The sequence below is a fragment of the Monodelphis domestica genome, chromosome 3, assembly GCF_027887165.1.
Source record: "Monodelphis domestica isolate mMonDom1 chromosome 3, mMonDom1.pri, whole genome shotgun sequence".
Classification (NCBI taxonomy): domain Eukaryota; kingdom Metazoa; phylum Chordata; class Mammalia; order Didelphimorphia; family Didelphidae; genus Monodelphis; species Monodelphis domestica.
The window spans coordinates 40,217,786-40,232,492 of NC_077229.1; the positions used below are offsets into that span (position 1 = coordinate 40,217,786).

General features: G+C 44.0%; 1 protein-coding gene across 4 annotated transcripts in view; it reads left to right on the forward strand.

The window, feature by feature from the left end:
* Positions 1-3,474: 3,474 nt before the first annotated feature.
* Positions 3,475-14,707, forward strand: part of RBM19 (RNA binding motif protein 19) — a 177,309-nt gene continuing 166,076 nt past the window's right edge. For 3 of the 4 annotated variants that reach the window (XM_007489999.3, XM_007489997.3, XM_007489998.3), the window contains exons 1-7: positions 3,480-3,645; positions 9,426-9,608; positions 10,796-10,915; positions 11,725-11,763; positions 12,258-12,450; positions 13,769-13,998; positions 14,414-14,476. In XM_007489999.3, the coding sequence (XP_007490061.1) occupies positions 3,610-3,645; positions 9,426-9,608; positions 10,796-10,915; positions 11,725-11,763; positions 12,258-12,450; positions 13,769-13,998; positions 14,414-14,476 (864 nt within the window). In that variant the 5' untranslated portion in view covers positions 3,480-3,609. Of the gene's footprint in view, positions 3,646-9,425; positions 9,609-10,795; positions 10,916-11,724; positions 11,764-12,257; positions 12,451-13,768; positions 13,999-14,413; positions 14,477-14,707 lie in introns of all 4 variants that reach the window. The other variant, XM_007489996.3, reaches the window with a different exon arrangement.

The following is a 14,707-nucleotide window of genomic DNA, read 5'->3' on the forward strand; positions in this document are numbered from 1 at the left end:
AAAGAATAAAATAAACAATTTGTTATCAATTAAACATTCTGTCTTGAGTATAATAATAAGAACTAATACTTGTATAGCACTTTGAGGTTTACAAAGCACTTTATATGTGTTATTTTATCATCACAACCTTGTGATAGAGGTGCTATTTTTGTCTCCATTTTACAGATGAGGAAACTGAAGATGAGAAATGTAAAGGGGTTTGCCCAGCTACTGTCTGGAAAAGGATTCAAACTCAAATATTTCTGTCCAAGTTCATCATTCTGGCCATCACATCACTTACAAAAACCAGAGAAAAGAGAGGATTACCAGAGTTAGACCATGTGAAAAATTTTGGTCACCTACAGTATAAGGCCCCAAGAAGTGCAAAACAATCATGATTCAAGTTGGATTGAAAGATAGAGAGTTATACATAATAACAATAATAATAATAATATAATTTATAGTGTTGAAGTTTACAGCAATTATAAATAATATTTCATTTTATCTTCACAACAATCCTCAAAGGAAGCTTTGTTATTATCCTTATTTTGTAGATGAGAAAACTGAGGCAGACAACAGTTAAATGACTTAGCAAGAGTTGCTCTGCTAAATTGAGACTGGATTTAAATTTAGCTCTTCCTGACTCTAAGGCTAGTGCTCTATCCACTGGGCCAATGAATTGCAAAAGTTATGTCAAAGAGTGTGGGTGGTGGTGGTGATGGTGATGATGAAAGTTAGCATTTATGTAACACCAACTATTTGCAAGCATATATGTGTCACTGGATGAAATAAGTGAAAGTGGTCTCCCTCTAGAAGGAGCCTAAGAAATGGCTAAGATTGAATCAGAAGTCCCCTTATGTGCAATACCTTCAGCATGGAAAGAAGCAGCTTGGCAGTGGATAGGGCATGACACTTGAAATCAGGAAGACCCAAGTTTGACACTGAATATCTCAGTGAACCTCTCCCTCCCACCTTCCCCTGACCAACCAATTTCTTCTTGGGAGCATAACTGGAGTCTTCTATCTCCATACTACTAGTTCTTGAATTTGCTGAGTCTAACTGGTTCACTGAGTTTATTCAGGCCCCAAAAGGTTTAGCCAAAACTCTCAACTGACCTGAATAGACCAACTCTGAAATATGATTCTAGTCCATCCAGTCAAAGACATCTATATTCTCAAAGTCTTTTCTTATTGAGTCTAAAGACTGATGGAGTGGTTGGTTGATTAATTCAACAGAGATTCTTCTGTCATGTGTTTCTGTGTAAATACCAGTGGAATAACACAGGGATCCACACAACAGGAGGTAAAGAAGACCTTGGGAATGCCAGGAGGACACTTGGAGGAGAACATGTGGGATGAGAACTATTGGATGGGTCACGAACTGCAGGGTTAGAGGACCCATCTCCATGGATGAAATCATAGATTTCTTAAGACGTATGATTTTTTTCTCTCTACCTAAATGGAAATCTCTCTCTAGTCAGTGACTGGATTTGATATCTTTTGTCTCATCCAGGGTGCAAAGAATCGTCTCTCATAGAGACAAAATAAAATAAATCAACAGATACATTTCTTGCATGGGATATTCAGTCTTTCAGGACTGGCATCATCTTGTGTAATATCTACTTACTCTGATGGAGTGGGAAGTATGCCAGATTGAGAAACAGTAACAAGGAGTGTTGGGCTCTTATTCTGACTATCTTTGTAACTAAAGGCAAGTTATTTTTGAAACTTAGGGCCTCTGTTTCTTTAAATGGTTGGTCTGTTACAATGGAATGGTTGGACAATATGTGTCTAAGATCTCTTCCAGCCTTGCCCAAAGTTAGGCTAATAAATATCTATTGACATGGCTCTTGGGGGGGTGGGGAGTATCCCCATGCTTTTAAATCTAATCTGCATTAATAATAGTTTCTTAAATCCAGATAATCAAGAATTAAACAAGTCCTGATTTGCAGCAATGTCAGTTTCCAAGGTACAAAGATCACATTGAAAATTTAACAACCAGCTCTTTCAGCTGGTGAGATCTGAACCCAGCAAACTCCTTGGCTCTGACGTTCTGTGTTTCTATGGTCCCTCCCAACCCTAACATTATCAGCCCTAAGGCCCCTTTAGGCTCTGAAATTCTCTAAGGGTTTTCCTAGCTCTGACATGCTAAGTTCTGGGGTCTCTCCCAGCTCTGATATTCTCTGTTCCAATACCAGAACCTCTCTTAGTTCTAATATTCTATATCCAGTAGTCCTTCCCAGATCTGACATTTTATCTTCTTTGGTCCCCTACAATTCTAAAATCTCCACTTCCACTCCCTACTCCACCTGTTTCTGTCCTCCTTTTCTCTCTCCTGTTTCTCCCAGCATCTCACCTTCCATCTGGCCTGTTTCTCTGGTTGAGGAGTTAATTGAGCCCAGGTGCTCCTCCTCATGAGCTAGGGTGTTACTGGCACGGGGACTATCACATGGGTCTGGATTATATTGGATCTTTCTCTCACATATAATTGGAGAAACTGGCTTGAAGGGATTCTGCCACTCCAGGGCAGGCTATGTTGGTGGATGTATAGTTGGCTGGGGAGGGAGTAGAATGACACTCAGGGAATGAGGGGGAGAGGAAGGGTGTTTGCTTCCCTGTTCCTAATATGTTAGAAGCCAGCTCGACATTGAATAGACTTAGGAAATAAAGTAAGTAAACTGTTCTTCATTGCTTCCACATAGAAGTATGCCAGAGTGCCAGAGCTGGGAAAGACCTCAGAGCATGGTCTGACAATCAGTCAGCAAACATTTAATAAGAGTGCCTGGCACATAGTCACCACCTAATTAGTACCTTCTGACTTTGTAGCAGACCTTGAGCTAAGTGCTGGGGATAGAAAGAAAAGTAAAACCAGGCCTCAAGAATCTTCCATTCTACTAGGGGAAACAATGCCTATCTAGGTATATAGATACATGGAGTGCTTCAGTCACAGCTGACTCTCTGTGACCCCCTTTGGCTTTTTCTTTACAAAGTTCCTGGACTGGTTTGTTATCTCCTTTCCCAGCTCATTTCACAGAGGAGGAAACTGAGGCAGCTGGGCAAAGTGACTTGCTCAGGATCACACAACACCCAGAACTGATGTCTTCCTGACTAAGAGAATATGTATAAAGGGCTTTGAAAACTTTAAAGAATAAATAAGTGCTGGCTTTTCTTTTCTTTCTCCTTCCTTCTTTCTTCTCCTCCTCTCTTTTTAGTGTTCTTGTTGCTGATAATTAAAAAAAGGGTTCGGGTCCAGCAATCTCAGCTCTACTCTCAGCTCCTACGTCCTCTTCTCAACCTGCTTTACGCACAAGTGAGACCGTTGCTCCATTAGTTTTAGCTTGTAACCACGCGCCCTCTGCTGGTCCTGCCTCCTCTACACACCCTCTGCCTCAGAGATTCTACGCCTGCGCAGATGCAGGTTCTTCTGGGCCACTTCTCGGCTCTACCCCTTCGTGCCCTGGGGGCGTGGCTTTCTTGTCTCTGTCACGCCCGCTTCCGGCAGAAGCGGGACACGTGACTGCATTCCGTGCGGAGTAAGATGGCGGCGCCCAGGGAGATAGCGTGAGCCTGTTGTGGGAAGCTCCGTTAAGACCAGAGTCATTGCCTTTGCCTAAATTGGAAGTCCGTCGCCATGTCCCGACTGATCGTCAAGAACCTACCGAGCGGGGTAAGCACAACTCCGGGGGTTCCCTTAGGGACCATGGGAGGATTCAGGATGCAGGGAGAGGTTTCATCTTGTAACCCACGTTCAATCTTACTGCGCCTGCCTGCAATCTCGGACTTCTCAAACCCATCCGGGAGCCCAAAGACCTGGGTTCGAATTCTTCCTTTGCCTTTTACTGTCAGGGCAGGCCCTTTCTTCTCCTTCGGTCTCAGTTTCCTTGGCTGCAAAATAAAGGGATTATACTTGATAGTCTCTGAAGCTTCTTTCACCTAGGATCTGTTCACTTCAGCTACCTCTGTAAAATGAGAGGAGGGAGTTGAACTAGGTGTACTCGGAGATGACAACACATTACCAAATTTACCCTGACTGAAGGCTCTTTCTGATGCCCTCTGTAGCCCGGAGTGATTGCGAAGTAGGCATTTGATTAAATGCTTGGTGATTGATTGCCCAATTTAGATAGTCATTAACACAGCCCAGGTTATCTTAACTCCAAATCTAGTAACTGATCAAACCTTTTGTTCTGATTATCTATAGTTAATCTTGTATTTTTTTGTACAGAATTTTTTTTTTTGGTCTTACCTTGTCTTTCTTCCCCCGTCCTCCCCCTCTCTCATTAGATGCTGAGCACCTCTGGGGTTAGGATTGTCTTTTTGCTTTACTTTGTGTCTCCAGCACTTAACTCTGTGTCAGGAGCTTAATAGGTTAGGGTTAGAATTAGGTTAATAGGTGCTTAATAAATCCTTGTTAACTTGATAAAACAGGTTTTGCCTAATTGTTGTTCTTTGCTGGTGTTGTTCTTTGCCTGTATTGTAGACTATTGTATTTGCTGAGATTGCCCAATCTACTCCTGTCAGTTTTGTCAAAAGAATATAATCTTAAGAGCAGGAGGCATATTTGTCTTTCTGTATCCCAACATAGTACAGTACCTATCACCAAATAAGGGTTTAATTAATGCTGGATGATTGGTTGATACAAAATTACATGTCTTGGATATTAAGTATCTACCTCATAGGATTAGTGTTTTATAGAAATGTAACTTTGTATTACTACCTTTCTCCCATCCAAATAACTCTGAATCCAACATGGCAGAATCTAGAGTTTAAGAGAAATCTTCAGCATCATTTAATCCAGTACATCATTTTATACAAGAGGATACTCCTGAAGATGACTTGATGAAAAGTCTGCTTCCATTAGTATAAGGTGCAGGCTTGGATGTCAGGAGTCTTGACTGGGAATTTTCTCCTAGTACTTTGGTTCAAATTTCTATCCCAGCCCACTGACTATGCTTTAATTCAAGACAAGAGTTCTCAGTGCTTCTCAAACATCTCAACCATAAGAATAGAGGGGAAGAAGGGCAGAGAGAGTGGATGATTTGAATGATGAAAAAAATGCTTTTTATACCTTTGGGGAGACATGATGGTGGGTCCTTTGGCAGAATGATGGTGCTCTGTTCCTGTGTCTCAGAGAGTTCTTTATCTCTTCTTTTGATTGGTCTCTGATGGGAGGAAAGCATCTTATTTGGGATCTCTTGGACATCTCAGTGCATTTTCTAGTGACAGTTTAAAACAATAAGGTGGATTTGGTTATTTCACAGATGTTCAGAGTATCATCATGTGAGAATAGCTGGATTTCCCTGTACAGATGGTTGAGGGTTGGGAGAGTTTGCCTACCAGGGACACAGTTTGAAGTCAGGCCACTTTCTATCTGTCAAGTATTCCCCATATCTTCAAATCTCTCAGCCATGGCTTCGCTAGGAGTCACAAATGATATTCCAGCCTTACATTCCTGGACCTACCTGCTGCCTATCGGGAGTTCTCAGCTAATGTCTAGAGGAGAGGGATGATACATAGAATATTAGGTCTAGACCTGGCAGAGACCCTGGAGATGATCTCATCTCATTGTGGCAAACTTATGGCACACATGCCAAAGAGGGTACATGCCATCACCTGCCAGAGGTCATGGGCTAAGCTACTCTCCTCCCCTTTTCTCACATCTGTGACAAGGAAATCACTTTTAAAAGACTGATATATATTAATTTAAGGTCGCCAAGGAATTCAGCTATGTAATTCCTAAATGAAAACTCAAGTCAGCCGTCAACCTTTTATGGAGTTTTAATTACAAACAGGAGGAAGAAAGGAATTAGAGATAGAGAGATAGAGGTAGAGAGAAAGGGGAGAGAAGGGAATAGGGCTTAAATACCCCTTCTGTTTAGGCTGGGCCAAAAGGCCCAAGCCCTTAGATAGCTGGGGCAAAGAAAAGAGATCAGTCCCTATTACTCACGTGACCAAAATGGAGAAACAGTCTCAGAGGCCCCCACTTTCAGCTTCCTTCAGAGCAAGCTTCTCAGAGCACACACCAACCACACTGACCAACTTCTCAACCACCTCGAGCCTTCCGACCCCCCTATCCTTCAGGAAACCCTCCAAGTTGCCTCCCCTCCGTTCTCACATCTACCAATCACCTGTCCATCAATTTCCCTGTGCCAATGGAGGCTCTAGCTTAACCCAGGACCACCCAGAGGCTTTGCACATGTCTGTTGAAGGTCATATTTTCAAATAATTAAATCTTTGCTCCTTTGCTACAGCCCTTTCTAAATCCTGTTAACCTGAGTAGGGTAGAGATTGGAATAATTAAATTTTGATCTAGGCTGCAGCTCTTACTCAATCCTGTTAGGACTGAATAGGGTGGAGATTGATTCCAAGTATCTCCATTGTATCAATTCTAAAATCAATCATGACTCAAAGAAATTCCTGTTCTATGCTTAAGCATAGGTCAAAGTCCTTTCCATTGTTCAGCAAAAGGTTTCTGTCCTAAAGTAATCTTAAGAAGGTAGGAGGGGGAAACTCTCATGCCAATGGGGTTCACATTCCAATAGCCAAGACCTACTATCAATAGGGAATTTTTCAAGTATGAAATTTCCCAATGGTGAAATTTCCAACATTTATAAGTCTAAGGAATTTTAAGGTTTACACATCACCTGCCCCTTGGTAGCCCAGTGGGAGCTCTTCTTCCCTCCTCTGTCTGGGGTAAGTGTCTCCACTTCCCCAACCCCCAAACAACACTCCATTCTGCATTGGGGAGGGGAGGCATTAGGTCTCTAAAAGATTTGCTATTATTGATCTAGTCTAGTCTCTCACTTTACAAATAAAGAAACTGACCCCGACTTGGCTATGGTATTATGGATCCTAAGAGTCAGAATCAATATGCAGATTTAGTTCCTGGAACTCCAAAGTCAGGAGTCTTCCCATGCCCTGTATTAGAGTCTAGGGGTGGTACTAGAGATTTGTAGCCTAAAGATCATGGTAAGCCAGAAGTTCTGTGACCTTGTTTTTTTTTTTTTAATAATTTTTGTTGTGATTGTTCAATTGTCTGACTTTTCATGATCACATTTGGGATTTTCTTGGCAAAGATACTAGAATGGTTTGCCATTTCCTTCTCCAACTCATTTGGCAGCTGGAGAAACTTGGGTCAGCAGGGTTAGTGACTTAATCAGGATCACAAAGCTAATAAGTGTCTGAGGCTGGGTTTGAACTCTCAGATCTTCCTGACTCCAGGCCTGGATCTCATCCACTCTCCACCTAGCTGCCCCTGAACTTGTTTTAAAAAAAATTTTTTTTTTGACAAATGCATTTCAATAAAATTGGTTTCCTTTACAATTCTGGGTATTTCATTTCATGCATTTAAAAGCTTTCTTAGTGTCATAAGTGTCTTCTGTTATGGCTTGAGCAATATGGAAATGTGTATTGCATGAAAGCACTGGTATAACCTATATCAGACTATTTACCACCTCAGGGAGGAGAAGGCAAAATCTGATCCTAAAATGTCAGAAGACAATTGTCAAAAACTGTTTCTACATGTAATTGGAAAGAAAAAAAATGAAAAACCTATAGGGGCAGATGATATCAAGGAAAAAAATGTATAAAGAGAGTCTTGGGATACACCTACAGTTATGGGGCATAATGATGGCAGTGGCGATCTAGCTTATGGATAGTTGGGCCTTGCCAGACCATAAGTGAGGCCACCCCTACCATCTGCCTGCTCAACTTCTATTCATGTGCTGCTGAGCATCAATGAAAGAAGTCATACCACTGTCTATACCCACTGAGTTCATTACAAATTGATGCTATTTATTTTCTGTTTTTTAAAAACCCCTTCCCTTCTGTCTTAAAATCAATACTAATTATTGATTCCCCAGCCAAAGAGTGGTAAGGTCTAGGCATGGACAGCATCCACAGGCCAAGTGGGGAGAGGGATTTCAGAGTTGAGGACAGTGTAGAATTGACCTGGACCATTATACTATTAAAGGGGAGTGAGACAGTCACGAGAATGAGTATTAAGACTAGGTTTATAAAGAATGAGGCAGTGACCAAGGTGGTAGGATAGAAAGTTGTGGTCCAAAAGAGGAATTTCAGCTTTCTGGATCATGCAGTTATAGATAATTAATTATGAGTATTCTGGGAATTTGTCTCTGAAAAAGAAGAGAGAGATGGGAAAAAAGCTCCTGGGGTTTCCAGGTTCCAGTGAAGATTAAGGTTAGCTGAAAATACAGGTTGTTGGAGTTGAGAAGGTTGCTGACAGGGGAGGCCAACATATTTTCAGGTCCCCCAATATGTATATCAGTGTCCCTAAGGATTGGGGTGAAGAGAAAGACTTTGAGCCAGGCACTAAAGTTCTTGAGAAAAAAGGGAGAATGACTTGAGGCCTGGTAAAGAGGAAAGCTTCTGGACGTGACTGTAAAGAGCGAAGAATATACCTACTCTTCCTCTTGCACCAACCTGTCCAGAGTTGGGAAAGAAGAAGACCCAGGGACTGGAGAGCAGCTAAGTGGCATCTGCAGGGAAAGGACTGAGGGAAGAAGAGCTCAAAACATTGTCTTGTGACTCCAAACCTAGTGCTTTCCCCCCTTGACTTTAATGTGTTTCTTGGTATCAGATTTTTAAAAACGCATTGGAATTGGATGTAAATGATATGGGCCTGCTAGAAATGGGGTGCCTATTACCTTATTGTAAAATTTGGGTTGAGTGTTTGGTCATAGGCTATATGTAGACCAATGTTAACATTTCTAGCCTTTGTAAGTGGCTGCTGGCTTTTGTATCTTTTTGTTAACTTTTTATTTAGCCTTAAAAAAGGAATTGTGTTTATTTATGGTTTTTAAAATTTGTTGATATTATATAATGCTATATGTATAGTTCATGTCTTTCTGAGTTTCTAAACTTTTTCTGTGTCATCTGCAGCTTCCACAAAACTCCCCAAATATTCCCATTTAATTTCTCATGCTGACCCACAATATATCAAAACCACATTGGGGAAAGTCATGTTGTGGAAAGGATATCTGTATTCAAAGTATTGGGGCGGGGGGCACATGGGACAGAAAGGATGATAGATTGTCCTGCCCTGTTATGTGATAGACATGCAGTCAAGGATCCTAAGTCTTTTTCCCACTCCCATCATTTTCCTTGTCATGGGACCTTATTCTCTTGAGGAACAATGCAGAGACCATATCTTCCTCATTGAGCTAATGTGGTCTAGTGGGTAGGCTTAACAGGTAGAGTGCCATACTTGAAGTCAGGAAGTTCTGGGTTCTAATCCTACCTCCTGACACTAACTAGTGGCAGGACTGTGCCCTGATCTCTCAGAGCCTCGATTTCTTCGTCTATGAAATGATAGTATCCTTCTTCACTCACAGGATTGTTGTAGGTCTCAAATGAATCTGTGGATGGAAAGTTTTCTGTAAACCCTAAAACACCATCAAGAAGTCAGACATTCTATCCTCTCTCTCTTAGATGAAGGAGGAGCGATTCCGGCAGCTATTTGCCGCCTTTGGCACCCTCACTGACTGCAGCCTCAAATTCACCAAGGATGGCAAGTTTCGCAAGTTTGGCTTCATTGGCTTCAAGTCTGAAGAGGAAGCCCAGAGGGCCCTGGACCACTTCCACCGGAGCTTCATCGACACAGCTCGGGTCACAGTGAGTTGGTGTGGGCTGCTGTGTAGCTCCTTAGAGAGCCCTACCTGTGAGCTGTTCAATAGGCTGATTCCTCATTTCCCCCACTGGTCATTCCAGAATCCCCATCAGGCTCTGAGGAAGTGGACCTGAATTTCCCTCTTTCAGATGATTCCCATATCATTCACCTGAACTTCTGGGTCCTAAGCATGTTCCTTTATTCAGCAAACATTTTTTAGACCCTTTTGTGTACCAAACTCCATGGAGAAACTACAGTGTACTTAAGCCCAAATCCTTGCCCTCATGGAGCTTAAAATCATACCCCAACAAGAATAACTGTGGTGACTAGTAATTACAGAAGATATGCTTTGGGTTTAGATGGGATGTGTTATTCCTTGGTCAATGGAATTCCCTCTATTCATGCAGGGTGGCACCTTTTCTGAAACTTAGAGGGTCAAAAGATCACATATTTGTCACCATAGGGTATAAATGGAAAACTGGAAGAGATCTTAGGGGCCATTTAGTCTTAACCCCCTCCCCCCTTTACAGATGGGGAAATGACTTGCCCAGGGTCATATGGCTTAAGTAAGTGGCAGAGCTGGAATTGAACTCAGGCCCTCTGGCTTCAGACCTCTATAATATTCTTAGGGAGTTACCAGGGGCATTTCACATAGGCTCCCACTGCCACTGTATCTCAGAGGCAGGACCTGAACCATGTCTCCCAGCCTCCAGGGCTGGCTCAATCCACTTACTCTACTATGCTTCCTCATAGTGAAGTCTAAAGAATTATGAAAGAAAAGTTCTTTGTGATATTTGAGGTTTCAGTGAGCCCAGGCCAGCATGACTGGAAGGTTGTACTAGTAAAGGAAAACCCCAACTATCTGCTGTCACAGTAACTGACTGCTGTTGCACACCAGTATTTTGTGGACTTGGTTGGCAGCAGTACTTGCTATCCCTAATATCACATTGAGCGTGCTTACTGGATGTCTCCAATCTTTGATCTAAGAATTAGTTCATTCATTCCTTACCTTTTGCTGCTGCCTCAACATCATTTTCCTAGTTTTTGTCCTGGGTATCTTCCCCAGTCTATAGTTGTGTGTGGGGAGTCCTGGCAGGGCGCCCTGTTCTCAGGAGGTATAGATTTTAAAGATTCCCTTTGTTTTCCTCACCCCCCCCCCCCATCCTTTCCTCCCTCCCTCCCTCTCTCTCAGGTGGAGTTCTGTAAGTCATTTGGAGACCCATCTAAACCTCGAGCCTGGAGCAAACACTCCCAGAAAACCACCCAGCCAGGGAAGCCTGAAAAAAGCCCAGTGGCCCCTGACACTAAGAAAGTAAGGACTGTGACTTCCTTCTTGTGCTTAAGAATTGTCAGACCCTGACTGTCCAGAGGGAGTATGTGAGATGATAAAGGGGCTTGAGGTCATACTATATGGGAATCAGTTGAAGCAGCTGGGAATATTTAGCCTAGAAAAAAAAAATCCTCAAGGAGAACAAGAAAACTGTTTCCAGCTCTTATGGAGAAGGGGAAGGGGATAGATTTGTTCTCTCAGGTCCCAGAGGGCTGGTCTAGCACAGTGGGTATAAGGAGAAGCACATTTAGGCTTCAGGTCACAGAAAACTCCTTAACCCTGATCCCTGCCCTACAGTGGTCGGGGCTACTTTGGAGATGGTAGTCACCTCCAAGTGGAGTCTTCATGTAGAGGCTAGCTGACTACATGAATGTCCTGCAGAGTGACTGTCAGACATGATATAAATGATCTCTGAGGGCCATCCCAACTTTGGAATTCCATGGTTCTGTGGCTTAACACTGCTTAGCTGGAAACTTCAGAAGGTAGGTAGTGCAGACCCAGATTAGCAGTTGCTAGCCTGAGAGTAATGTGACTGGGGATCCTGGACAGGAATTCTCTGCTCTTGGGTTATTGGCCCAGTGTGAGGGGAGTGTTACTTTTGCCAAGCCGACTGCCCCTCATATAAGGGAAGGCTGTGTTGGAAAGAGGAACTTGACTAGGTCTTAGTCCCATTACTGAAGTGGTATTTAGGAACAGAGAGTTCTAGAACAGAGCAGTCTAGACCAGTGTAATCCACCGTCCATGGGTTAGGTAAAGCATTCATTGTTATCCTCCATTCCTTCTATTTTTAGGACAAAAAGAAGAAAAAGGCAACAGGAGAACTGGAAAAGGTGAGTGTGGTCCATTTTTGGCAAGGGAAGGGGAAGCATGTGTGTGAAAGACAGGGACTCTAAAGGGCACATTAAAACAGGACGCTGGCTCACAGGAGCAGCAGAGGTAAGATCAGTTAGAAACTCTAGGTCATTTTCCTCTCTTATTGGTCTTTTTTTTTAACCCTTACCTTCTGTCTTAGAATCGATAGTAAGTATTGGTTCCAAGGCAGAAGAATTGTAAGGACTAGTCAATGGGAATTAAGTAACTTTTCCAGGATCTTCCAACTCCAGGCCTTCCAACTTCCAACTCTAACTCCTTTATTCACTGAGCCACCACGCTGCCCCCTCATTGATTCTGAGCAACTTCTTGGTGCCCCTTTTGTGGTCAAAGGGGCTGTCAGAGTCAAAGCTCTGACTTCCTTAATGACTAGTTAAATGACCTTCTTACCTTTAGAGGGATTGACACTGATCTACTTCAGACTCTGACCTATCTGTCTCCTCCATCCCAATAGCTAAAGAAAGATGCCGAGTTTCAGGAATTCCTGATGGTTCACCAGAAGCGAACACAGGTGGCCACTTGGGCAAATGATACTGTGGGGGTGGAACCAAAGAAAGAGAAGACCAAGAAGAGTGATGACTACTTGAATTTTGATTCTGACTCAGGGCAAGAGAGTGAAGAAGAAATCGATGATGAAGACTCTGAAAGTGAGTGTGCCTGTGTTGTGTGCCTGTGTGTGTGCATGCACGCATGTCTGTACATTGCTGCTGATGTGATATAGAGCTCATGTCACCAAAAAAGACTGTGTCCAGATACTCAAGGGAGTCCTCGCTTGGCCTCAGGGCATTGTTTGGCCATGTTGTTCAGAGAACAGAAGGCAGCTTCTTCCATCTTACTCATGATAGATTGTGGTCCCCACTGGTTCCTCAACAGTTACAAAAGTCCTTGATTCCAAGCAGCTGGTAGAGCTCCACCTGGAGATAACATGGCCCAGTGGAGCTAGGAGACTTGGACATAGGCTAAGTTCTGCCTAGGTGGCCATGTGTCCTGGATCCCAGCTTCCCTATTCAAGAAGGGAAAAGCTTGTACTAGATAAGCCCTAAGAACCCTCCTTCTCTGACACTCTCTCTTTTTAGCCCCCTCCTAGTCCTGAAACTCCCTGTTTTAAGGTCTCTCCCAGCTTTGACTTTTCCTGTTCTCAGGCCCCTCCAGCCCTGACATTCCCTGTTCTAAGCCCCCTCCAAGCTCTTACATTCTATGTTCTTAAACCTCCTCCAATTCTTACATTCCCTGTTTTTGGAGATCTCTCCCAGTTGTGACATTCTTTGTTCTAAGATGTCTCCTGTCTCCTCTGACACTCCCTATGCTCAGACTCCTCCAGCCCTGACATTCCCTGTTCTAAGCCCCCTCCCAGCTCTGACATTCCCTGTCCTAAGGTTCCTCCTGTCTCCTCTGACATTCCCTGTTCTCAGGCTTTTTCAGCCTTGACATTTCCTGCTCTAATAGACCCATATTCCACTCTTGACACAGTCTTGACAATATTCTTGTGTCCATTCGAGCCCTGGAATTCAATGGTTCTTGGCCCTGCTTCCTCTCCTCAGTGGGGAATGCTCCTACCTCTGGTGGTATCAGTAGAACAAGACAGGAGCAGAGATCCTGCAACTCCTGAGGGCCAGATGCAGCATTTGTCCCTGGGCTTCTGGCTCAGATGTCTGCTTTTCTTCCCACTGGATCATAGATGGCTGCTACTGTGAGCTGGAGCCCTTTTATCTTCTTGGCTTTGGCTCCTATGGCACTTCAGTGGGGCACAGAGTCTGGAGTGCTTTGAGCTCTTCCAGAGATAAATTTGGGGAGGTTGTGGGGGAGGTCATCACATTCAACTCATTTTACTGATGAAGAAACTGGGGCCCAGCGAAGGTAGATCAGTTTGCCCAGTCACAGTTTATTAGCATGGTAGGCAGGGTTCCTGACCTAACTCTAGGGGGCTGCTCTCTCCCTGACACACATCTCTTCTTCTCTGAACAGAAGAGAGCCCTGCAGTGAAGGCCGCAGAGCAGAAGGAGCTTTCTGATATGGACTACCTGAAGTCCAAGGTGGTGACAGCAGATTCCTCAGAGGAAGAGGAAGAGGAGACCAGTGAAGATGAGGCAATGGCTTGTGATGAGGAAGGCAGTGATAAGGAAGAGGAACAGCCAACACCTGGCCCAAGGGGCTCCAAAACTGGACCCAAGCAGCCCAGCCAAGCCCAGGGAGAGGTGAGGAATGCCCTGAGCACAGCAGAGGGAGGAGCAGCCCTTGGAAATCATGAGCCTCTGTTTTTATTTTAGAGAACTTAGAGATGGCAGTGACTTACCCAAGTCACACTGCAGCAGGAACCTGGTTTGAACCCAGGTGCTCGTTCCCTCCAAAGCTTCTGCAAGGGCCTTTTTGGTGCCTCCTAGGCCCTTGTGGCCCACATCGAACTGGGGAGCCAGGACCTACTACAAGTGGGAGGCTCATCTCCTGAGGCTCAGCCTTCTCCTGATTCCTATGTATCTGAGCCTCCTGCTGCTCCACAGGCTTGACCCATCCCAGACTTCCTGGTATTCAGCATCCTTGTTTCCAGCAGGGTTATTCGATCCTGGTACAGGGTTTCCATTTCACCTCCTCTTGTCCTTTGTGGCTATTCAGGTGACTGCACCAACCACAGCTTACACAGTGAAGCTCCGGGGAGCGCCCTTTAATGTCACCGAGGTGAGTGCTAGCGGGAGTCTGGGCTTTCTGGGCCTCCCTCAGGATCTTTGGGGCAGGAGGGAAGAGGGACTGATGGCCTCTAGGGGCTTAGGAGAACCAGAGGACCAGGATAATGCCCCCAGCTTACCTTCCTTCTTAGAATCAAGTCTGTGAGTTGGTAGAAAGTAGAAAAGCAGTAAGAGCTAGGCAATGGGAATAAAATAATTTGACTAGGGTCACATAGTTAAATTG